Source organism: Cebus imitator, unplaced genomic scaffold (genome assembly GCF_001604975.1).
Source record: "Cebus imitator isolate Cc_AM_T3 unplaced genomic scaffold, Cebus_imitator-1.0 Scaffold306, whole genome shotgun sequence".
NCBI lineage: Eukaryota > Metazoa > Chordata > Mammalia > Primates > Cebidae > Cebus > Cebus imitator.
Window position 1 is genome coordinate 1,874,487 of NW_016107621.1, and position 23,062 is coordinate 1,897,548.

At 54.8% G+C, this 23,062-nt stretch overlaps 4 protein-coding genes across 9 annotated transcripts in view; 3 read left to right on the plus strand and 1 right to left on the minus strand.

Moving 5' to 3' along the window:
* AKT2 (AKT serine/threonine kinase 2) overlaps nt 1–3,716 on the plus strand; it is a 56,159-nt gene extending 52,443 nt beyond the window's left edge. For 5 of the 6 annotated variants that reach the window (XM_017503226.2, XM_017503231.2, XM_017503227.2 and 2 more), the window contains exons 11-14: nt 104–318; nt 894–981; nt 1,098–1,200; nt 2,011–3,716. In XM_017503226.2, coding sequence (XP_017358715.1) covers nt 104–318; nt 894–981; nt 1,098–1,200; nt 2,011–2,090 — 486 coding nt within the window. In that variant the 3' untranslated portion in view covers nt 2,091–3,716. The other variant, XM_017503232.2, reaches the window with a different exon arrangement.
* A 6,778-nt stretch (nt 3,717–10,494) lies between these two features.
* Nucleotides 10,495–16,052, plus strand: CCNP (cyclin P). The gene is made up of 6 exons (XM_017503234.1): nt 10,495–11,994; nt 13,543–13,632; nt 13,711–13,866; nt 14,748–14,906; nt 14,995–15,146; nt 15,798–16,052. Exons 1-6 carry the CDS (start codon nt 11,734–11,736, stop codon nt 15,967–15,969), a joined length of 990 nt encoding a protein of 329 aa, XP_017358723.1. The 5' UTR covers nt 10,495–11,733; the 3' UTR covers nt 15,970–16,052.
* A 3,073-nt stretch (nt 16,053–19,125) lies between these two features.
* Nucleotides 19,126–21,758, plus strand: TTC9B (tetratricopeptide repeat domain 9B). The gene is made up of 3 exons (XM_017502969.2): nt 19,126–19,851; nt 20,497–20,679; nt 21,539–21,758. Exons 1-3 carry the CDS (start codon nt 19,431–19,433, stop codon nt 21,646–21,648), a joined length of 714 nt encoding a protein of 237 aa, XP_017358458.1. The 5' UTR covers nt 19,126–19,430; the 3' UTR covers nt 21,649–21,758.
* A 480-nt stretch (nt 21,759–22,238) lies between these two features.
* MAP3K10 (mitogen-activated protein kinase kinase kinase 10) overlaps nt 22,239–23,062 on the minus strand; it is a 21,657-nt gene continuing 20,833 nt past the window's right edge. The window contains exon 10 of the mRNA XM_017502968.2: nt 22,239–22,842. Within this exon, the coding sequence (XP_017358457.1) occupies nt 22,520–22,842 (323 nt within the window). The 3' untranslated portion in view covers nt 22,239–22,519. The remainder of the gene's footprint in view (nt 22,843–23,062) is intronic.

Below are 23,062 nucleotides of genomic sequence, written 5' to 3' on the forward strand. Positions count from 1 at the left end.
AATCCCAGACCAGTGTGTTTCCGGCCCAGATGCCCTGAAGGCACGACTGTGATTCCAGCCTCAGGGCCACAGGCCCAGCCCCTCATTTCCCGTCTGTCCTCAGGTGCTGGAGGACAACGACTATGGCCGGGCAGTGGACTGGTGGGGGCTGGGCGTGGTCATGTACGAGATGATGTGTGGCCGCCTGCCCTTCTACAACCAGGACCACGAGCGCCTGTTCGAGCTCATCCTCATGGAGGAGATTCGCTTCCCGCGCACGCTCAGCCCCGAGGCCAAGTCCCTGCTTGCTGGACTGCTTAAGAAGGACCCCAAGCAGAGGTGAGGGCTGGCGTCGGCCCTGCCCAGCCCAGCCCAGCCCAGCCCGGCCCGGCCCAGCCTGGCCCCAGCTGCTGCCACTGTCCCTGAAGCCTGGAGGGGGCTGTGTCCACAAAGGCACTCGTTTGTGGTGTCGCAGTGTGTGTTGTCCCCACACAGCCCCTGAAAATCTGGGCACTGGCCCTTAGGGAGAGCTCCCCCAGGGCAGGGCAGGCCATCCTCGACACTGCCTTGGTTTATGGGGACATTGAGGAACAGGGCAACCCTGGGCCTGGCTGGGGCCACCAAGCTGTATGTGGCAGAGCCAGAATGGAACCAAGCCTACCCTACTAACTCCCATTCTGGACTCAGGGTGAGGCCAGACTGTGAGGCCACATGGGTCCAGGCTGCCAACTCCCTGGCTCTGACCCTGGGCACGTTAGCTCCCTCCGTGAGCCTCGGTTTCCTCCCCTGTGAAGTGGTGGTTTGTGGTCAAGACAGAATCACTAAAGGCCATGCGGGGCCTGCCTGCGCCGAAAGCCCGTCTCCCTGAACCCAGCTGCTCTGGGAGGCAGGTGCTGACAGCCATCTCTGCCCAGGCTTGGTGGGGGGCCCAGTGATGCCCAGGAGGTCATGGAGCACAGGTTCTTCCTCAGCATCAACTGGCAGGATGTGGTCCAGAAGAAGGTGAGTCCCCAGTGCTGGCCCCAACAGGACCCTCAGGGGCCTGGCCCACCCGTGTTGACCTTGGTTGAGGCCTCCTGGCGTCAGGGTCCCTGAGCCTGGGCTCCTCTCCTCCATAGCTCCTGCCACCCTTCAAACCTCAGGTCACGTCTGAGGTCGACACACGGTACTTCGATGATGAATTCACCGCCCAGTCCATCACAATCACACCCCCCGACCGCTGTGAGTGCCTGGGGCACCCTGCCGCGGTATGCCTGGCCAGTGGTGGAGGGATGGGGCCTGCTGTTAACCCACTTCTTGAGGAGGGCCGTTGAAGGCCGCCTCTTCCTGTCAGGTCAGTTTCCCTAAGGCCTGTTCTCAGGCCCTTTTACTGTTGGTCCTCTGTGGACCTGATGAGGTCACCAGGAGCCATCGGCTACAGCAGATTCTGGAGCTCAGTGGGGGCCAGAGCAGGAGACAGCTTGGTGCGTGAGGCTGGCTGGGCTCACTGCTTTACAGCTGTGTGAGTTCTTAATCTGAACCCAGCCCAGGGCTGGGCTGTGCTGGGGACACAGCGCTGATGGAGCCAGCCCTGGGCCCTGCCCTGGAAAGCTCCTGGCCAGGTAGAGCGATGGCCTGGAGTGGTTGGGGCTAGGCTGTGGGAGCCCAGGGACTGGGGAAGCTCAGATGAAATAACTGACCTGGCCTGCAGGTAGGGAGGGCTTTCTGGAAGAGGAAGCAAACACGTCAGCTGGCAGGAATGGCATATAGGATGCCAGCAAGGGGAGAAGCGTCACATGGCCGAGGACAGGCAGAGCCAGGGAGATGGGGGAGAAGAGAGGGCATGGGGCCAGAGTGTGAGTGTCTGGGGGGCCACTGGGAGGAATAAGGACTGCCTGCATGGGGGGAGCCAGGGCAGGGTTTTGTGCAGAGGGACAGAGTTGCAGCAGGTCTTTAGAAACCTCCCCCGGCGGCCTGTGGAGAATGGATGGGAGGGCAAGAGGCAGGCCAGGCCCTCTGCTGACCCATCCTTCCCATCCACTCCACCCGCAGATGACAGCCTGGGCTCCCTGGAGCTGGACCAGCGGACCCACTTCCCCCAGTTCTCCTACTCGGCCAGCATCCGGGAGTGAGCAGTCCGCCCACGCAGAGGATGCCCCCATGCTGCCATCACCGCTGGGTGGCTTTTTTCCAACTTTTTACTTTGCCTTTTTGGTTTGTGTCCCCACCCCTACCTCCTCGCCTGCTTTCCAGTTCTTCTTCAGGCCCCTCCGGGACGCACCCCAGCGGCCCCTGCTTCCGGCCTCACGTTTGTGCCTGGACTCGCATTTGGGAGACTCCATCTCCTGCCCAGGCCCAGGCTGTTGGGCGGCTGCAGAGATTCAGGTTTTAAACCACACAAGCCCCAGTGAGGGGTTAAGCATGGCGCCCGGGGCCTGCTTGGGTTTCTGGCCCGGGCGCCGGTGGCTGCCTCTGCGCTGCTGCTTCCAGATGAAGCCTGCCTTCTGGTGCGACACGACACCCGGCAGACAGTGGTGCTGCCTTCCAGGCCCCGTGGCCTAGGCTCGGAATGCCCAGGCGCGGGTCCAGTCCCCCACCCGCTGTCCTCCCATGGGGGCAGAAAAGCAATAATATCCAGGGACAGGCAGGGGCCCTGGGGAGCTGCAGGGTTGGGAGTTAGGGCCGCTCCCTGGTGAACAGAGCTAGGTCCTAGGATCTGTGCTGTGGGAAACCAGGAGGGGCCGGGCTGGGTGCTGCCTCCTGGCCCTGCTTCCTCCCCATCAAGCTGCCATCCTCACCCTGTGGATGAGGCAGGAGGAACACTTGGGGGCAAACCTGCCTGCCCCCAGCCCCGTGCCTTACCAGGGCTTCCTTCCAGCTGGCCTTTCCTCCTGCTGGACCCCGGGCCTGGCCGGGCCTGGCCCCGCCCCACTGGGGCTGGGCTCGCCCCCTTCTCTGCAGGGGCGGAGGGGCACCAGCCTCAGCTGTTACAATCTTACACCAGACAGTATTGGGCCCCATGGACTTGGTCAGGGAGGAGTGGGGGTGGGCATCTCTGGTACCTGTTGGGGTGAGGGGGCCTCTGAGAAGGGAGGCTCCTAGGCCCTGTCTTCCTTCCCCCTCCCCAGGGCCCCACGTTCTGCAGCCTTAAGGTTAAACATGAGTGCATGTCCATGTCAGTGCTGTGGGACCCCTGTGTGTGCTTCAGACTGCGTGTGTCAGCGTGACTCAGGCACACGTGGGTGTGTGTGCATGTGTGTGGGTGTGTGTGTATGTGTGTTGGTGTGTGTGAAGCAGTATGTCCTCCAGTGTGCATGGTGTGTGTGGGCTTGGGCCCCATCCCTGGCCCGAGCATTTCATCCTGTGGGGCAGGGTTGGTGACCTAGTGCGAGCCCAGCCACCGGGATCCAGGCGCTGCCCCGCCCACACCTTCCCTCCCCGCAGCAACACCGCTGGGTGTTTGGAGTTGAGCTTTTGTGGGTTTGATTTCCCTACCCCACCTCCTGTACTGCGCAGTTCCTGGCGGGGTGGGGAGGGGTGGGGTGGGTTTGGGCGGGTGGGGGTCTTTCTTTCCTCTGCGCGATGTCGATTATCTGACAGTTCTCTTCCGTCCCTACTGGCTTTTCTCCTCGTCTTCATATTTGTACGGTACAAGCAATAAAGACACTCATTTCAGACCAGGGCACCGCCTGCACTCACGCCGGCCCAACCACCCTGGTCCTTGCTTTGGTGATGGAGTCCGGCCCCTGGACCCCAGCTCCTCTTGTACCAGCAACTTCCTTCAGCAAGGGAGGAGTCTGAGCAGGGGTGTGGAGGTGAGAATGAGCTCAGGGCGAGGGCAGCTGGGGTGTGTGCTGGAGCTCTGGGTGGAGAGGGTGGGTGGAGCTGGAGCTGTGGGGTTGAGGGGGGTGGGGGTGGGTAGACAGAGACCACTCCAGGCCCTCCGTGCTGCTTAGGCCAGGAGGCTGGGTGGAGGAACCGGGGTGGAAGATCTGGGTGGCCTAGAATGAGGAGGGTGCCTATGGTGTCACTGAGTGAAAGGGAATGGTTCATTCCACAGGCCCCTGAGCCTTAGAGTGGGGCATTCCTGTCTAGCCACACCTCCCCGTTTATGCTGCCACCGGAAGCCTTGAGGCCCCCAAATTCCAGTACAGACCCAGTGGTTTGTTGATGGTGGTGTGGTTGCTGTCACCTGGGAGCTCCTGAGCATTTGGTTAGGGCCCACTCAGCTTCGAGTCAGTCCTCCACCAGGCCCTGCCCTTTAGCCTGGCTGTGTCTGGGCTCCTGCACTTAACATGCTTGAGTCACGTGGCTGCCCGGCCGGAGCTCGATGGGTGGAACACCTCCCCCAGCCGAGGACCAGGGACCAGAGCCCTGCCCTGCTGTGGAGAGAGGGCCTGGCACAAATGAATTTGAGATTTGGCCACAAGGTGTTAGCACTTCACACCCATTAAGAGTCTAAGATTTTGAGTGAATTTAAGCAGAAAAGTCAGATCCAATTTTCAGAAATCAGAGTTAGCTACAGCTAAGACTTTTAGTTTGTCTTTCCAAAGTCCTGTGGACCTTAATTTAATTACAAAAGTCTACCCTGGTGGTGTAAGATAGGCCGACCTATAAAGGCCTTTTCCCCTTCCGTCTAATCCCAGCCCCCTGAGGTGACCCACGTTGCTCCTCACTCACGCCCCCGTGAGGCAGATCTAGTGGGCACAGGCCTGGCTGCCTCATCCTTTTAGTGGCTCTCATCCTCTGCAGGGTGGGGTCCCACAGCTGCAGCAGCTGGCCCCGTAGTTGAGCCTGTGTGCTTATCCTGTAGAGCTTTTCCCAAGAAGGGTGTTTGAAGTCTCAAAACATTTTGAGTAGCATAATCATCTTTTGCAATGTACATTTAAAAAACTTCACAAGTTCTTTTTTGTATGTAAAGAACGGTAGACTGGGCACAGTGGCTCACGCCTGTAATCCAGCACTTTGGGAGGCCGAGGCAGGCGGATCTCGTGAGGCCAGGGGTTTAAGACCAGCCTGGGCAACATAGGGAGGCCTTTGTCTCTACAAAAAATAACAAAAATTAACTGGCCATGGTGGTGCATATTTGTGATCCCAGCTAACTTGGAAGGCTGAAGTGGGAAGATCACTTGAGCCCAGGAGTTTGAAGCTGCAGTGAGCTATGATTGCAGCACTGCACTCCAGCTTGGGACAGTGAGACTGTGTCTCTAAAAAGGAAAAAAAAAATGATATATGTCATTTAAAAATAACACAGCAAAGCAGGTGTAAAAGTAAAATTCACTGGAGGTCTCAGGGCCTTGAGTACTCATTTTGGTGCTGATTACCTCTGTGCAAATAGGGTATCATAAATCGGTAGTTTGCTCCTCTTTTTGCATAATCTTTTCCAGTTAATGCAAAGTGTCTGGGGGCTGCCCTGCATGCATTGATGGCCATGTTGAGTCAGGGGTAGCAGTGAGATTCCCTTCTAGCTGCTGCATTTGGGGAACTCAGGCTTTCCAGCTGCTTCCCCCGTGGGGTGGGACACCTCAACCGATTCAGCCGCCCCATTGACAGGAATTTACTGGTTTTGTCTGTCTGGTGCTTCCAGCAGTCCTATAATAAACCTTAGCGAGCCGTCTGTACAGTGCCTGCACTTTTGTTGTCTGCGTCCCAGGACTTGAATGTCCGGTACCTTTCCAAAAAACTGTAGCCATTCACATAACTTCCAATTTTAAAATAATTGCAGACTTGCAGAAAACTTTCAAAAATAGTACTGTACTAAGATGATTCCGGGACCGGGGTGGAAAATGTACAAGATGAGCCTGGGGCATCTTGCAGTGCCTGAAAGTAAGCACTGACGTGCTAAGTCACAGGGACACGGAGCCCAATAAAGAGCTCCCAGTGGCCAAAGCTGAAAAGAACTTGAGCCACAAAATAAATAGCATAATATCGGGTTTTCCCACCGCACTCCAGCCTGGCGACAGAGTGAGACCCAGTCTCAAAAAATAATAAATACAAAAAGCTGAGCGTGGTGGCACGTACCTGTAATCCCAGCTATTCAGGAGGCTGAGGCAGTAGAATCACTTGAACCCGGGAGACAGATGTTGCAGTGAGCCGAGATAGCACCATGGCAAATGTGAAACAAATGAGTCTACTGCTAAGTGGTAAATGGGGAGAATACACCAATCTTCACAAAACCACAAATAATTTCTGTAGACAGCCTTCAAGGAGAGGTATGTAACCCCTACCACTTAGGCGTGGGACTCCTCCAAAGAGCGCAGTGTGGAAAGTGGGGAAGAACTCTTCAGTGAAGATACCTGACAAACACTGCACCATCCAGGTTTGATGTTGATCAAGGTCAACATCACCGATAAATCACGTTCACGGCGTCCCTTTAACGTGACGTAATAGAACCACATTTTCTCTGGGATCCTCCTCCCGCAGACACACGCCACCTCACTGAGAGGAAGCAGACGGCAGGCAGATGTCAGCTGAGGGATTTGTTAAGGTGGTTAGAAATCAGAAAAGTCTGAGAAAGGGACACATCCAAGATCAACCGAAGGAGTCACGGTGATGTGTCCTGAAACAGAAAAAGGGTAGTAGGGAAAAAGCGGAGGCTGAATAAAGCATGGCCTTAATAGATTATTGGTCTCACTGATTGTGACACGTGCCACGCTAATATGTTAATTGGGGAAATTGGGGGTGGAGTAGATGGGAAGTCTGTCAATCTATTCAAAAATAAAACGTAAAAGAATTTAAAAATATACCCTTCACCAGGTTCCTCACAGCATTTTATTTCTTAAAACGGACAAAGATGGGATCAGAATTTTACATTCACCCCTCCTCCATGTCTGTATACCTGTCCTAAAGCAAGAAGATTCTGCTACGCAACTGCAGGAAGCCAACGTTGAAACTGCCATTCTCCACAGATTTTACCAGGTTTGCTAATGGTCACACTTAATGTCCTCGTATGTGTTGACAGTGACCAGGCTCACACGTTGAATTCAGTTGGCAGGTGTGAAACTCACAGGACAATTACTTTGCATTTATTTTCCCTCAACCAGGGTTGGTTGCCTCACATTTCCTTGTGGTTATGTTCATGCTATTTTGGGCAGGAATTCCCGGAAGTGACGTGCCTTTTTCTGGGCATCCTATCAGAAGGCGCATGAGGATGCTTGTCCCATAACTGGTGATGACTTGGATCCCTTAGCAAAGGTGGTGTCTGGGAGGTTTCTCCACTGGACAGTTCCTGCTTTCCCTTTGTAGTTGTGAAAGAAAAATCTCCCTAAATCACTAAGCCACAGGAAAAATCAAGCTGGGAACTGCTTCTCCGACAAACCTGCCTCCCATTCTGTTCCTTAACAACGCAGCTACAAAGGTGGGGTGTGTGTGTGTGTGTGTTTTGAGACAGTCTCTGTCACCTAGGCCGTGTGTGTGTGTTTTGAGACAGAGTCTCTGTCACCTAGGCTAGAGCGCCATGCCGTGATCTCAGCTCTCTGCGACCTTCACCTCCAGGATTCAAGTGATTCTCCTGCCTCAGCCTCCTGAGTAGCTTGGATTATAGGTGCCCACCACCACATCCAGTTAATTTTTGTATTTTTAGTAGAGACGGCGTTTCACCGTGTTGGCCAGGCTGGTCTCGAACTCTTGACCTTAAATGATCTGCCCGCCTTAGCTTCTCAAAGTGCTGGGATTACAGACGTGAGCCACCGTGCTTGGTCTAAAGGTACTTTTAAAAAGCTACTTACCTCTCTCACCATTTGCCCATGAGGAAATTCCTTTGTGGACAAAGGACAGGCAGAACTCAAAATCAGCCCTGTGCTCATGTGAGACAAACGCGTTATCTGATGGCTTCCTCTGCCCTGTTGTTTCACTGTGCCAGCCTAGGCATAGGTGACCCTTCCTGTAAGTTGTGCATTTGGTAAAAGGCTAATCAAACTCAAAAGAATGCAGCCATTTGTCTCTTATCTATGCCTGGAAGCCCCTTCCCCCGCTTTGAGTTGTTTTAACTTTCCAGACTGAACCAATGTACATCTTACATACACTGATGATGTCTCATGTCTCCATAAAATACGTAAAACCAAGCTGTGCCCCAATCACCTCCTGACGCTATGTCATGGGTACATCCTTAATCTTGGCAAAACAAACTTTCTAAATGGATTGAGACTATCTCAGATACCTTTTGGTTTACATAGTTAATAAGCGTCTTGTGTAGAGACATTTTGTAGGTAATTTCACCCGCTAGTTTGAACATCTGTTGATGTTTCTTGCATGAAATGATGCCATGGTGATTGCTAAATAAGATTTTCCATCCCTCTACATTTATTAGTTTGGCCAGGCATGGTGGCTCACACCTGTAATCCCAGCACTTTGGGAAGCCAAGGTGGGAGGATCCCTTGAGCCCAGGAGTTCAAGACCAGTCTAGGCAACAAAGCGAGACTCCTGTCTCTACAAAAAAAATTTAAAAAATTAGCCAAGCATGGTGGTGCACACCTGTAGTCCCAGCTACTTGGGAGACTGAGATGGGAGGATCACTTGAGCCTAGGAGGTTGAGGCTGCAGTGACCCATGTTCACACCACTGCACTCCAGCCTGGGTGACAAAGTGAGACCCTGCCTCTGAAAACAAAACAACACATTTATTCACATACCAAAGATTAAAGAGCTCCTCCTTCCTACTGCCTGATTTATATCGGAATAAACTAGTATTTTAATTTTATTCAGTGGTTTGTGATCTCTGAGTATCATCTTGATGCTCATGTTTTCTAGATTTAGCTAGTGACTTCTGCGCCTGTGTGACGTGTCCTGCCATTGGGACACTTTCTGCCACACAAAGATATTCCAGATCTTGTATCTTCTCTTGTATGACTGACCCTGGGATTAGCCTTTTCTTCCTTCTTTCTTTCTCTTTCTTTCTTTTTTCTTTTTCCTTTTTCTTTTCCTCCCTCCCTCCCTCCTTTCCTCCCTCCCTTCCTTCCTTCCCTCTCTCTTTTCCTTTTTCCCCTTTTCCCTTTCTTTTTTTTTGAGACAGACTCTTGCTCTGTTGCCCAGACCAGAATGTTGAGGTGTGATCTCAGCTCCCCACAACCTCCATCTCCCAGGTTCCAGTGATTCTCCTGCCTCAGCCTCTCGAGTAGCTGGGACTACAGGCACATGCCACCGTGCCTGCCTAATTTTTGTATTTTTAGTAGAGATGAGGTTTCACTATGTTGGCCAGGCTGATTGGATCAGCCATTTCTTTAAGTAGCCCTGGTTTCTTTTAGTGAAGAATGGGATGTGGCAGGCAAGGTCTGGGTGTTAGGGGTGCTTCTCATTTTTGGGGTGTCACTGCTCTTAAGCCCTCCTAGTGGACTAAGCTAGGAAATACATGTTTGGGTACACAATGCTTATTGCTTTATAAACAACTATGAGTTCACACAGTTTCATCTCCGATTCCATTGTGACACGGACTCCACAAAGGCCAATCCAACCTCTGGTTTGTGTTTGCACATCCATCCTCTGACGGCGCAAACCCTGATTCCCCTTGACCGCGATGCATTTACTTACTTGCACAGTTCTAGAGAATACTCAAATATTGCTAACACGCCACTGTAAGAAAGAAACCTACTAACTAGAATTCAGTATTTGTTTACGGTTTTTTGCCTTGAGCTGAAGGTGCACAGTCAAAATACTGCGCTCCCAAGTGACTTTTGCCAGTCTTTGCCTCTCCTTGCCAGTGTGGTTGTGTTATGTATTTAAAATACTGTCACCTGGACTGGAGTGCAACGGTGTGATCAAGGCCCACTGCAGCCTCAACCTCCCGGGCTCAGGTGATCCATCTCAGCCTCCCAAGTAGCTAGGACTACAGGGGTGCGCCACCACATCCAGCTAATTTTTGTATTTTTTGTAGAGATGGGGTTTCACCATGTTGCCTAAGCTGGTCTTGAACCCCTGAGTTCAAGTGATCTGCCCACCTTGGGCTCCCAGAGTGCTAGGATTACAGGTGTGAGCCACCCACCTGGCCAGCAGGTGATTATTGACTGACTGAACATAGGCTTGGTCTTGCTCTGATTTAAGTTACCCCAAAGGCCAAAGGGGAAGGCTGGCTGGGTGCAGTGGCTCAGCTCTGTAATCCCAGCACTTTTGGAGGCTGAGGTGGGAGGATAGCTTGAGTCCAGGAGTTTGAGACCAGCCTGGGCAATATAGTAAGATCCCATACAAAAAATAAAAAGGCCAGGCACGGTGGTTCACGCTTGTAATCCCAGCACTTTGGGAGGCTGAGGCAGGAGGATCATGAGGTCAGGAGATCAAGATCATTCTGGCTAACATGGTGAAACCCCATCCCTACTAAAAATACGAAAAATTAACCAGGCATGGTGGTGCGTGTCTGTAGTCCTAGCTAGTCAGGAAGCTGAGGCAGGAGAATTGCTTGAACCCAGGAGGTGGAGGTTCCGGTGAGCTGAGATCGAGCACTGTACTCCAGCCTGGGCAACAGAGTGAGACTCCGTCTGAATACATACATACATAAAAATTAACCAAGCGTAGTGGTGCACACCTGTAGTCCCAGATAGGAGGCTGAGGCAAGAGGATCGCTTAAATCCAAGAGGCCAAGGCTGCAGCAAGCCTTGATGACACCACTGCACTCTCCAGCCTGGGTGACAGAATAAGACCCTGTCTCCCCGCTCCACAATAAAAAGACATGCATCCTAGACACTCACTTATTCAACATATATTTATTCAACACCTATTATGTACCAGGCCCTATTCTAGTAACTGGGCATACAGCAGGAAAAAACAAAACAAAAACAAAACCTCTGCCCTTAAGGGGTTCCCTGAATATTCATGTTAGGAAGGAGAGAGTAAACAAGATAACACATGGTTGGTTAGAAGGCAGTAAGTGCTGGAGAGGATAAAGACAGGAAATGCTAAGGATGGCAGTTTCCAGAAGAAGGCATCAGCAGGGTAAACACCTTAAACACGGTCTCTGAGGGAAGAGCATTTGAGGCAGAGGGAACAGCTGGTGTAAAGGCCCTGCAGTAGGAGCATGCCTGGTGTGGGTGAGAAAGAGCCTGAAGGTCTGAGGGGCTGAAGAGGACTGAGGGACATGGAGTGGATGTGCTCAGTTGGAGGCAGAATAACGGGGTGTCACGGGCCTTCAGCTGGAGGGAGACGGGAGCCATGATGAAGTTCTGGACACAGGCAGGGGTAACCTGCTTTAGGGGTGCACAGCTTCCTCCAGCTGCATGTGGGGAACAAACTCTAGGGGATGGAAATGGAGAGCAGCCAGGAGTCCCCCGCACTAGTCTAGGCTGATGCTGCTGGCTTGTGGGGGTCGCTTTCATAGAAGTGGACTGAGCTTGGCACAGACAGGAACCTCGGGTGATTTGCTTACTCGCTATACCCAGTGCACAGAAAAGAGGCTTCCTTTCTTTAATATTTGTTAAGTGACTTATAGCTCCCATGTCAGGAGCTTTCACTGCATCAGGACTTGTGCTGGACATTTAAACAGAAGGTTGTACATTCCACAGACAACCTCATCAACTACATTTTGAAATCATCCTGACTTTTATGGTCTAGGAAAGTGAGGCTCAGAGGGGCTGCTTCCGGGCAGTAGGATGAGAATCTGTCTTTAGCCGCCCGACTTTAGAGGGCTTCGAGAGGACAGAGCCAGCCTGCGGGCACTCACCTTTGTGCACCTGCCCAGGCGAGGCGGGCTCAGTGCGCACGCGCCCAGGCGCATTTAAAGCGCCGGATGGGCGTCTCTTCCCCCAGCTGCAAGCGGTCAGTGCTTAGCCTCACTCGCGACGCCCTTCTGGAGGATGCTGGTGAGAGGCAGGGGCCAGGGGTCCGGCTCGGGCTTCTCTTTAGGCGCTGAGCCACCAAGGCCTTCTCCTTTGCAGAGTCCCGCTGACTCCCTCGATGCACAACCTCCGAGCGTCCCAGTCCCTGACAGCTTCCCCATGGGCCTCAGTGTCTCCCCAAGACGCCTGGAGAGGCCGCCGGGGCTTGAGGAGGCGCTGAGCGCGCTGGGGCTGCAGGGAGAACGCGAGTACGCCGGGGACATTTTCGCCGAAGTCATGGTGAGCCCACCCGCCGCCTGCCCCGGTGAGGCCAGTGCCACCCACCACCCAGCACCCTCTCACCACCACCTCCGAACTCCCACTGCGCCAGCCTCTCTCCTCCGGGTCACTGGCGGCCGGCGTTCCTCTCCGGCGACGTCCAGGCTTTTGTTTTGTGTTCCGCTGGGCATGCCCTTTCCAACGTCCCCCAGGCTCTTTGCAGCCCCTTCTGGGGTGCTTATGGTCCCCCGTACTTGTCCTCCACATTTATTCGTTTAACAAATATTTAATGGTTCAGTGTCGAATGTTTTAGGCCCTGGAGGTGCTGCGATGCTGGCCTCGTTCCCGGGCGATGAGCAAACCGGTAGGACCATTAGAGAAAAACCACCCAAACCAAACCTTCGGCCTCACCAGCCCTCAGACGTCCCTAGCAGAGGGGTGCTGCAGAAGGAAGACTGAAGGGAGGAATTTATTTAACGTCCTGCCAGCGACTCCCCTGGGCCAGGATCTCTATTAGGACCTGAGAGACACCTGTGTTCTGGTCAGGAGTCCCTGAGCTGTGAGGCTGGCAGCCTAGCAGGCGAATAGACAAAGCGCAGAGGGAGACATCTTCAGAGTGAAAATGCTGAGACAGCTGGGGACCAGCTGGGAGGAGTACAGACAAAGTCATGGAGATGTCAGTTGAATGAGAGAGACCGTGCAAGGCGCTGGGGAAGGATGCTCTCTATAGAGGAAAGAGGACGTGGAAAGGGCCTGGGGTAGGAATGGGCTTGGCATAGTCTAGGAGCCAAAAAGAAGGCAGTTGTGGCTGAAGTGTGGGTTGTGAGGGGAGAGAGGGAGGAGGTGATGTTGGAGCAAAGCCTGAAAGAAATTAGAGTTTTCTCCAAGGGTACTGGGAGCCATGGAAGTGTTTTCAGCTGGGGAGTTCCTTGGTCAGCTCTTTCTTTGGAAAGAGCCTTCTGGGTGCTCTGAGGCAGATGGGTTGAGGGTTGGCAGTCAAAAGTGAAGTCTGAGGCTGGGCATGTTGGCTCATGCCTATAATCCCAGCACTTTGGAGGCTAAGGTGGCCTGATCACCTGAGGTTGGGAGTTCAAGACCAGCCTACCTAATGTGGTGAAACCCCGTCTCTACAAAAATTAGCTGGGCGTGATGGTGGGTGCCTGTAATCTCAGCTACTTCGGAGGCTGAGGTGGGAGAATCACTTGAACCCAGGAGGTAAAGGTTGCAGTGAACTGAGATCATGCCATTACACTCCAGCCTGGGCAACAGAGGGAGACTCCGTCTCCAAAAAAAAAAAAAAAAAAAAAAGTCTGGGAACCTAGTGGGAGCCACCTAGGAGGCCACGTGGCTCTGAGGGCTATAGACTGGAGAAGTGGATGTGGAGGCATCTGGAACAAAGCCAGAGTTCTAGGTGAGGACCTCTAAGAGGAATGCATTTGGAGGCCAGTTTGGGTGTGGCATGCCTGAAACATTCAACTGACTGGAGGAGGCTGCTGCACTCAGGGCTGGAGCTCAGGAGCAAGGCCGGGCACAGGTGTGGAGAGTGAGGCATTCTTGCCTCAACCCCAGGTGTGCCGCGTGCTGCCCCGGAGAGCCCTGCCCCGAGCTGTGACCCTGGAGATGCGCGCCCTGGTGATAGATTGGCTGGTCCAGGTGCATGTAGGTATCTGGAAGGGTGTGGGGAGCTGGGTTTGCATCACTGCCCGGGACCCCATGGCCACCCATGCCCCTCCTCAGGAGTACCTGGGTCTGGCTGGTGACACACTTTACCTGGCGGTTCACCTGCTTGATTCCTACCTGAGTGCCAGCCGCGTGCGCTCACATCGCCTGCAGCTGCTGGGCGTGGCCTGCCTGTTTGTGGCATGCAAAATGGAAGAGTGCCTGCTTCCTGAGGTACTTTCGGGATGGGATTTGGGAGGGTGGATGGAGTCCTTTCGGGAGTCACTGATTCAGTGCCTACTGTGTGCCAAGCACGGTGCTGAGTCTGGGATTCCCAACGTGTGTGAGGGAGGGGCTGTCAAGGTGTCCCTTAAACAGAAGAGGAGACTGAGGCCCAGAGAGAAGACATTTGCCTCAAATCAAGCAGTTGGAGCTTGGACTTGGTCTTGAATAGTCTGTCTTAAGGCTGGATGCAGTGGCTCACTCCTGTAATTCCAGCACTTTGGGTGGCAGAGACGGGCAGATCACTTGAGGTCAGGAGTTCAAGTCCAGCCTGACCAACATGGTGAGAACCCGTCTCTACTAAAAATATAAAAACGAGCTGTGCATGGTGGTGCATGTCTGTAGTCCCAGCTACTCAAGAGGCTGAGGCAAGAGAATCGCTTGAACTCAGGAGGCAGAGGTTGCAGTGAGTCACGCCACTGCACTCTATCCCCCACACAAAAATCCCTCACTTTGAGAAGCCAAGGTGACCTCATCTCTAGTTTAGAAAAATAAAAATAATGTGAACAAGTTCATCTTGAGTTCTTACCGTCAACATGCATGAATTCAGTGCCTTATCAGAATTGCCTGGTGAAGCAGGGAGAAACTGAGGCTGAGAGCCTAAGTGACTGTCCTGCGTCACACAGTGAGCAGACGGTGGGGTTTGAACTCGGACCTAGGTCTTGAACCCAGGACTCTGAAGCCCGTGCTCTCTACGACTTCGAGACACAAGCCAATAGCCTCATTTTACATACCAGGAAACTGAGGTCCGGAACTTGGGCCGTTCCAGGGCAGGGGGTAAAGAGCTGGGATCCAGGGCTCTTTCACCTCCCCCTCATATCCCCCATCTGCAGCCCACCTGCCTCTGCCTCCTGGGTGCGGACTCCTTCTCGCGGGCGGAGCTGCTGCGCGCGGAGCGCCGCGTCCTGAGCCGCCTGGATTTCCGGCTGTACCACCCGGGCCCGCTGCTGTGCCTCGGCCTGCTGGCCGCGCTGGCAGGGAGCAGCCCCCAGGTGGGCTTAGTGGATACGCGGGGTGGGGGTGGGGCCGGGCTGGCGTGGGGTAGGGCAGGGCCTGACAGTCGCCCCGCCTCGCTTGCAGGTGATGCTACTTGCCACCTACTTCCTGGAGTTGTCTTTGCTGGAGGCCGAGGCGGTGGGATGGGAGCCAGGTCGTCGCGCGGCTGCGGCTCTGAGCCTGGCGCACCGCTTGCTCGACGGGGCGGGCTCCAGGCTCAAGCCGGAGCTTTACAGGTGTGGCCTTGTTGGGGGGCCTGTATGGGGTCACCTCAGCTTCAGGGATCTCCCTTCCTGGTCATTTTTACCATCTCAGAGAATGAGAGACGATTATTGGGGAGAAGGTGACACCTAGACTTGATTTTTCTGGTATGGGAGAGAATGGGGTGGGAGGATCCCATTAGTCCAGATCTGGGGGCACTTAACCTTGCCCCAGGGAGGAAGATAAAGTCAGTCAGGCCCAGAAGATGTTCCAATTGCCTTCCAGGGCTGAGAACGAAGGCTCTCCCAGGCCTCGACTCCTCTAACTCTGTATCTGGTGGTGGATGGGGTTTCCCTTTAGCTGCTAGGATCGCTAACCGTGCCACCAGGTGGCAGGGCGAACCATTTTTCTCCCAGCCTGTATCCCCAGGATAGAGAGGATGGCTGTCCATCCTCGGCTCCTCTCCTTGCTTGGGTTCTGGCTCCCCACTAGCTGCGCCCTGCAGGGAGAATCAGGTGTCCACCCTCCCCGGTACCCGCCTAGTCACTCCAGTGACCGATCTCAAGAGAGCCCTGACCCGTCCGTGGGGACCCACAGCGACGCATCTCGGCCTCGAAGCTCCAGTTCTGAGGATGGGTCATCTCCACCCCCTTGCCCTGCCTCAGTTTCTCCATCTCCCTCTGCAGCTCCGAGGAACTGGGACCTCTCGAGCCGTGCATGGCCCGCGCTGCACTCCGAGGTCCCGCGCCGGGCCGCGCCGCCGTCTTCTTCAAGTACGCGCGGTCCCAGCGCCAGGGCACCAGCCTCACGGCTGCCTGCCTGCTCCGCCGCCTCCACCTGAGCCTCCCTGAGCGCTGAGACTCAGCCATCAAAACAAACAAAAAAACAACCTCCCAGTGTGTGTTCGTCCCTCATCTCAATAAAGTAAGTTTTTATTTTGAGCACTCTCTGCTCTCATTGGTCGAATTCCAGTCCCTTCTTGCTTTTGGTTGGTCGCTTTCTAGGGCTCGCATCCTTCTGATTGGATTGTTCTCAACACGTCCTTTAACGGTTGCTGGATATAAAATGCAAATTCTGAATCCTCCACTAGGGGGCAATGGCGGGCTTCCCCTAGAACCATTCAGTAGGATAAAACTGGGATCCCCCTAAGGATTGGCATGAAATCGGGAAGGAAGGGGACTGTGGGGAACTGAGAAAGCCCGCCCCGGTCGGTCGGGAGGAATGCTACCACGATGCTGCCGGATTTTCAGATCTTACTCAACTAAATCTGAAATTCTGCAATTCCATCTCTGCCTTTAGATGTTGACTAATTCAGTATTTCCTTTTTTTCTTTTTTTAAGACGGAGTTTCGCTCTTGTTGCCCAGGCTGCAGTGCAATGGCACGATATCGGGTCACTACAACCTCCGCCTCCCGGGTTCAAGCGATTCTCCCGCCTCAGCCTCCCGAGTAGCTGAGATTACAGGCATGTGCCACCACACCCAGCTCATTTTGTATTTTTAGTAGAGATGGATTTTCTTCATGTTGATCAGGCTGGTCTCGAACTTCTGGCTTCAGGTGATCCTCCTGCCTTGGTCTCCCACAATGCTGGGATTACAGGTGTGAGCCACTACATCCAGCCTAATTCAATATTTCTTAATTGTTGTACAAGCCCCAACACATCACCTATATTGGACTATGAAGATAGGGTCTCAGGCCTGGGAGATGCTCTGTGAAGGTCATCAGTTTGTAATAGTAAGTACTGGTTAGTAAGAATTTGATCAATGGGGTCTGATATACTTAACCTGGGAAGTGCCCAGGTGTCAATGGGGATTAATTATGGTACCCACCACCTGACACTGTGGGGAGGATGTGAGTCAAAATATACATAAAGCTTTATGACGATGTCTGACACCTAGGAGGTGTTGTAAGTGTTAGCATTGCATCCCAGCAGGACTGTGATTTTAGGTACAGTTGTCCTCTGCTACTGTGCCTGGGTACCTAGGTATTTACTTGGTCAGAAAACATGTGTTATGAATCAATGGCTCTTTTTTCTTTTCTTTTTTTGAGACAGGGTCTCACTCTGTCATTAGGTTGGAGTGCAGTGGTGTTCTCAGCTCACTGCAGCCTCCACCTCTTGCATTCAAGCGATCCTCCTACCTCAGCCTTCCAAGTAGCTGGGACCACTGGCACACACCACCACACCTGGCTAATTTTTTTGTATTTTTGGTAGAGACAAGGTTTTGCCATGTTGCCCAGCTTGGTCTCGAAATCCTAAATTCAGGTGATCCACCTGCTTCGGCCTCCCAAAGTGCTGGGATTACAGGTGTGAGCCACCATGCCTGGCCAGATCTTCATGTTTTTAATTACAAAGCAGCCACACCCGAGATGGGGAAAGGTGTGTGCACTGCTCAAGAACCCACACTCGGGAGTTTTACCTGCCTGGGTTTGGAGATGCAGAAAGGAAAATGTTTCCACAACTGAGGTGTTCAAGGTTGGACCCCAAGGATAAGGGAGAAACTCACCCAGCAAAAGCATTTTACAGCAAAGTACAATAAGAGATAGAGGCAGATGCTGCGGTTGAGATGGCACATGCTGAGTTCCAGTTTCTGTCTGTCACATGCAACCTGCATGTGGGACCTTCAGCTGGAGGATGTGCTGTGGGGGGGGATGTGGGGAGAGTGGAGGTGCTTGGAGCTGAGACCCAAGCCACAGTCTCAGGGGAGGGGGAAGGAGTAGTAATGCAGAATGCTATTGACTCACACACTCATTCATTCAACAACTCTATGTGGATGCTGACTCAGAGCCAGGCGCTCAAGATCACATGACTCAGTCTAATGGATAAGAAACACCAATTGTTAATTGCTCATTAATGTTTGAGGCCCTGTGCTAAGTGCCTTACCTGCATAAGATAATTCAGTCCCTGCAACCTCTCTGAGGTTAACTTGCCTTTTATCCTCATGTCACACAGAAAAAGTCAAAGGAGGAAGATGGAGGAAGTTGGCCCAAGTCCCACAGCTAAGGAGGCGGCTAAGGAGGACCGAAGGGCAATCGACTCATTCACACTCGGTTTTTTTCTTGCAGCCTCCTGCATGCTTCCTTTCCTGGGGACTTGTTTGCCTTCTCACTGGCTTTTCCACATAGACAGGCGAGCTTGATGAGGGCAAGAAGGAGATCTCTCTTGTTTACAGAGTCATTCCCTCCTCCAGGAAGGCTTTACTCACCACCTCAGCCCACGGCAGTACCTCCCATATCCCAGCCCCAATCCCTCTGCATGTACCTCCTCTCCCCTGGCCCTGACACCTCTGCCTGTGCTTCCCAGGCTAGCCTGCTCAGGGCTGCCACTGTCTGGTCACTGGTCTGTCTTCCTACTGAACTGGGGGCCCAGTGAGGGTAGGGTCTGAAGCTCATACAGTCTCTGCTACATCCCAGCATCATCCAGCAGAGCTGGGCACAGAAAGGATGTCAGCGAATATTTGTTGCGTAAATTAGCAGATGAATCCCAAAGAAGGTATTCTCCCTCCTTTCTTCCCTCCCTCCTTTTCTTCCTTTATTCCTTTTTTTAAGACAGCGTTTCCCTCTGTCACCCAGGCTGGAGTGCAGTGGTACAATCTCTGCTCACTACAACCTCTGCCTCCCAGGTTCAAGCGATTCTGCTGCCTCAGTCTCCCGAGTAGCTGGGACTACAGGGGTATGCCACCACGTCCGCCTAATTTTGTGTGTGTGTGTGTGTGTGTGTGTGTGTGTGTGTGTGTGTGTGTCTCCTGACCTCAAGCAATCCACTGCCCTTGGCCTCCCGAAGCGCTGGGATTAGAGGTGTGAGCCATCATGCCCGGCCCTAAAGGAGATATTATGGTCCCATGTTACTGATGAGGATACAGAGTTCCAGGTAGTTTAAGCGAGCTGTCTAAGTCATACCACTAGTGAGAAAATAAGCAGGGATTTGAATTTGGGCGGTTTGGGTCCAAATCCTGTGTTCTCACTCGATATGCCAAATGGCCAGCAGGCTGAGAGCCAGCTTTCCTTGAGGCTGATGTCTTCCTGCTCTTTCCCCCAGGCTTGTCCTTTCCTTCTAGAAATCTTCAGGAGTTCTGGGCACCAGGGAGGAGAGCAGGCAGGGGGGTGAGGAGGGTAAGGGAGTGGGGACAATTCGGGGGCGGGCTGGAGAACTAGGACTTGGCTAATTTGAGAGTGAGCATGGGGGAAGTCTCAAGGGGTTTCCCTAGACCCATAGGGGGCAGCCGGAGTCGGCTGCCGGAGGTGAGGGGGCGGAGAAAGGGTGGGGACCAGCCCCGCGGGGGGCGATGCGGTTGCTGCAGCGCGGCGGCAGGAGTTTCCCACAATGCAGCGCGGTGCGCTGTCCCCGGTGCTGATGCTCAGCGCTGCCCCGGAGCCTCCGCCGCGGCCGCCTCCTGCCCTGTCCCCACCGGGCCCGGGCTCTGGCTCCCGCCATGGCTCGACTCGTCCCGGTCCTACCCCAGAGCCGTCGGGGAGCCTGGGCGCGGCGCTCGACAGCAGCCTGCGCGCCGCCGTGGCGTTCAAGGCGGAGGGCCAGCGCTGCTACCGAGAGAAGAAGTTCCGGGAGGCCATCGGCAAGTACCACCGAGCGCTGCTGCAGCTGAAGGCGGCGCAGGGGGCCCGCCCTGGCGGCCTGCCTGCCCCCGCCCCCGGGCCCACCAGCAGTCCCGGGCCGGCGCGCCTCAGCGAGGAGCAGCGGCGCCTGGTGGAGAGCACGGAGGTGGAGTGTTATGATTCTCTCACAGGTACGCCGTCGGGGGATGAAGGGATGGGGCACATGGGGAGCGGGTTGGAGAGGGGCAATCGGGAGAGCTTGGCGACCTGGGGGACAGGGGCCCCGGGGCTGAAGGGTCTGGGGCCGTGGGCTTCTGGGGGAGACTTGAGAGCTTGATCAAGGAAAGAGGTTAGGGGTAGGGGATGACAGGGGTCTGCGGCTGGAGGGAGCTGGGATGCCGGAAATGGTCTTTGGGTGGGGTCTTCAGGGCCTGCTTCGAGTCATTCTTACCACCTTCTGGCTGCACGTGGACCTAAGGTGAGGAAGTCTGCCCTGAGTGAGCCGCTGGAGGTCCTGGCCCTCGACTCCGGCCCCCTCCCTCCCGCCCCCGCGCCGCCCTTAGTGCTCTTGCCCACCGACAGCTCCGGGCGGATCATCTAGTTGCCAGTGCCTGTCCGTGGGATCACCTAGAGGCCAGCGCCTGTCCGTGTTTTGGCGCCCCCTAGCGGCGGTGCAGTTACATCTGTTTTGATAGGCAAGCAGATTGGCGCCCCCGGTGGCCCGAGCAATCCCTTAGGCCGAGTTCCCTGCAGCCTGGAGCCCTGGCTCCTCATGGTCAGGTGGGTTCTGAGGGTGCCACCAGGCTCTGAGAACCCCGGCCCCGGTGCCCCCGCAGCTTGCCTGCTGCAGTCGGAGCTGGTGAACTACGAGCGCGTGCGTGAGTACTGTCTCAAGGTGCTGGAGAAGCAGCAGGGCAACTTCAAGGCCACCTACCGCGCCGGCATTGCCTTCTACCACCTAGGTGACTATGCACGCGCATTGCGCTACCTGCAGGAGGCCCGCAGCCGGGAGCCCACAGGTGAGTGGCGGGGCAGGGCAGAAGTGAGGGCTGGCCCAGGGATCGGAAAGGGGCTGGAGCAGAGGGAATGTGCAGGAAGATCGAGGCAGAACAGCAGAGCCCTCCTCCTCCCGCGGAGCTGCCTCGAGGGAGGGCTGCACCACCCACCCACTCCCTACATGCCCACTCCTCCACTCACCCCACTGTTCATCCACCCGCCTTTCACCCATCCATCTCCCCATAGCGTCATTTCTCATCTACTGTCATTGACACACCTGATAACACCTATTCACGGCCTCAGCCACTTCCCTATCCACCCACTGTCATCTCATTCCCCCCTCCCACCCTGCATAACGCACACACTTATTCCTCCATTCACCCACTCATCCATTCACACACACCTATTCATTCACTTCCTCCACCATCCACTCATCCACCCGGGTGGGCGATGCCAGGAAATTGGGGTGTGCGCATGTGTGCACTTATGAGTGCAAGAGGGCAGACACAACACTCGGTTTTGTATTAAGAGCCAATGAGGGATGAAGCGGGATTACAACAGGTTCAGGGTTGTGGGAGTAGAGACGAGATTAGTTTTCCCACTAAGTGGCTGGGAGAGAACAGACTTCTTGCCGATGTCACTGGAGGATGGGAAGTGATGGGATCCTCTGTGAAGAGGCATTCTTGGCAGAGGCTGCGGCAAATACAGGTGCATAGAGGTGTACAATGTCACTAGCTGTGGCTTTGGGGAAGGACTCTGGCACTATTGGCTGTGTGAGTGAGCTGCTGGAGACTGTGGAGAATGGGGTGTGAGCCAGGATGGCGTGGAAGTTGCCTGCTGCCCCAGGACACCCAGATGATGCCCTGCCTGCCTCCCCTGCAGACACCAATGTGCTCCGCTACATCCAGCTGACTCAGCTGAAGATGAACCGTTGCAGCCTCCAGCGGGAAGACAGTGGAGCTGGGGCCCAGACTCGGGATGTGATTGGTTGAGGCCAACCCAAGAGGACCGTCTCTGCCCCCTCATCCTCTCACCTCACCATGTATGTAACTTCCCCCTGACTCATGTTTGCTGGTAAAACACTTGTCACTGGTGATCATAACTTGTGTGGTATTCTTGGGGGGGGGACCAGGGAGGGCCACATCCCTTGGACCTTAGAAACCCAGAGAAGCCCAGGGAGGGTGTGTGGGGTGGGGGAATGTTCCACTGGGTTGACCCAGCATCAGGGACTGGGCCCGGGAAAGAAACAGTCCAGGCCCAGTGTGGTGGCGCATGCCTGGAATCTCAGCACTTTGGGAGGCTGAGGCCGGTGGATCACTTGAGGTCAGGAGTTTGAGACCAGCCTGGCCAACATGGTGAAACCCTGTCTCTACCAAAAATACAAAAATTAGCCGGCTGTGGTGTGGTGGGTGCCTGTTGTCCCAGCTCCTCAGGAGGCTGAGGCAGGAGTATCACTTGAACCCAGGAGGTGGAGATTGCGGTGAGCTGAGATGGTGCCACTGCACTCCAGCCTCGGCAACTGAGCCAGACTGTCTCAAAAAAGAGAAAAAAGAAAATGAAAAAGGAACACAGCCAAGTGCGGTAGGGGGCAGGGGTTACCTTTAATGCTGCATTTTTGTGCCAAGTCCCCTATGATGCCCTGTCCCTGAGTATCCCTGCCCACCCTCCCCCAGTGATGGGTGGACACAGGGCTCCACCCCCTGGGGTACAAAGGAATAAGTTAAGTGTCCCCCCTCCCCCCTTCCCCAATAAATAGAGTGAGCATCCTCCCCAGGGCCTCCCCCACCTTCTGGCATGGCGGGCTGGGGCGGGGCCTGGGGCGCTACATTCATGGCTGCCCAGGCGGGCGGTGGTGGGCAGGCCTTAGTGGGAGCCATGGGCCCCACACAGGGGCACTGTGCTGTCCTGGTTCTGCCCCTCCATGTCCATGTCCAGCAGTGTGGGCTGCATGCTGGGGGGCCCAGGGCTCTCCGGAGTGTCTGGCCTGCTGGGAGGCGAGATGGTGAGCGTCCGGCCAAAGGAAACCAGTTTCCAGGGGTCCAAGCGAGGGCGACTGGCAGCTGGCCGAGGTCTCGGGGCAAAAGTCAGGGTGGTGGGGCGGCCTGGGAACTCGGGGGGCCGGCGGCGGGCTGGGAACAGGGCCTGGGGGTCAGGCAGGCGGGGGAAGTCCAGAGGGTCTCGAGGGCCTGGTAAGAGAGGTTCAGAGGAGGTGAGTGGGGTAGGGCAGAGGGTGGCATTGAAAAGCCCAGAGCTTTTACATGAAAAGCACAGTTCTGGTTTCTCCCGAGAAATCCATGGATCTTGCTGTACCCAATTTCCAGCTGCAGTGTGGTAGTGCTGGGACCCTGACCTAGGCTGGGACCACTCCCAGGTGCTTGCTGCTCTGGGTGGACCCTAGCAGGCTTC

Coding starts and splice junctions, on each gene's coding strand:
- CCNP (XM_017503234.1), top strand. CDS start 11,734: ATGCTGGTGAGAGGCAGGGGCCAGGGGTCCGGCTCGGGCTTCTCTTTA. Junction 13,867..14,747: donor AAGAGTGCCTGCTTCCTGAG/GTACTTTCGGGA, acceptor CCCCATCTGCAG/CCCACCTGCCTCTGCCTCCT. Junction 15,147..15,797: donor CTCAAGCCGGAGCTTTACAG/GTGTGGCCTTGT, acceptor CTCCCTCTGCAG/CTCCGAGGAACTGGGACCTC.
- TTC9B (XM_017502969.2), top strand. CDS start 19,431: ATGCAGCGCGGTGCGCTGTCCCCGGTGCTGATGCTCAGCGCTGCCCCG. Junction 19,852..20,496: donor GTGTTATGATTCTCTCACAG/GTACGCCGTCGG, acceptor GTGCCCCCGCAG/CTTGCCTGCTGCAGTCGGAG. Junction 20,680..21,538: donor CCGCAGCCGGGAGCCCACAG/GTGAGTGGCGGG, acceptor CCTCCCCTGCAG/ACACCAATGTGCTCCGCTAC.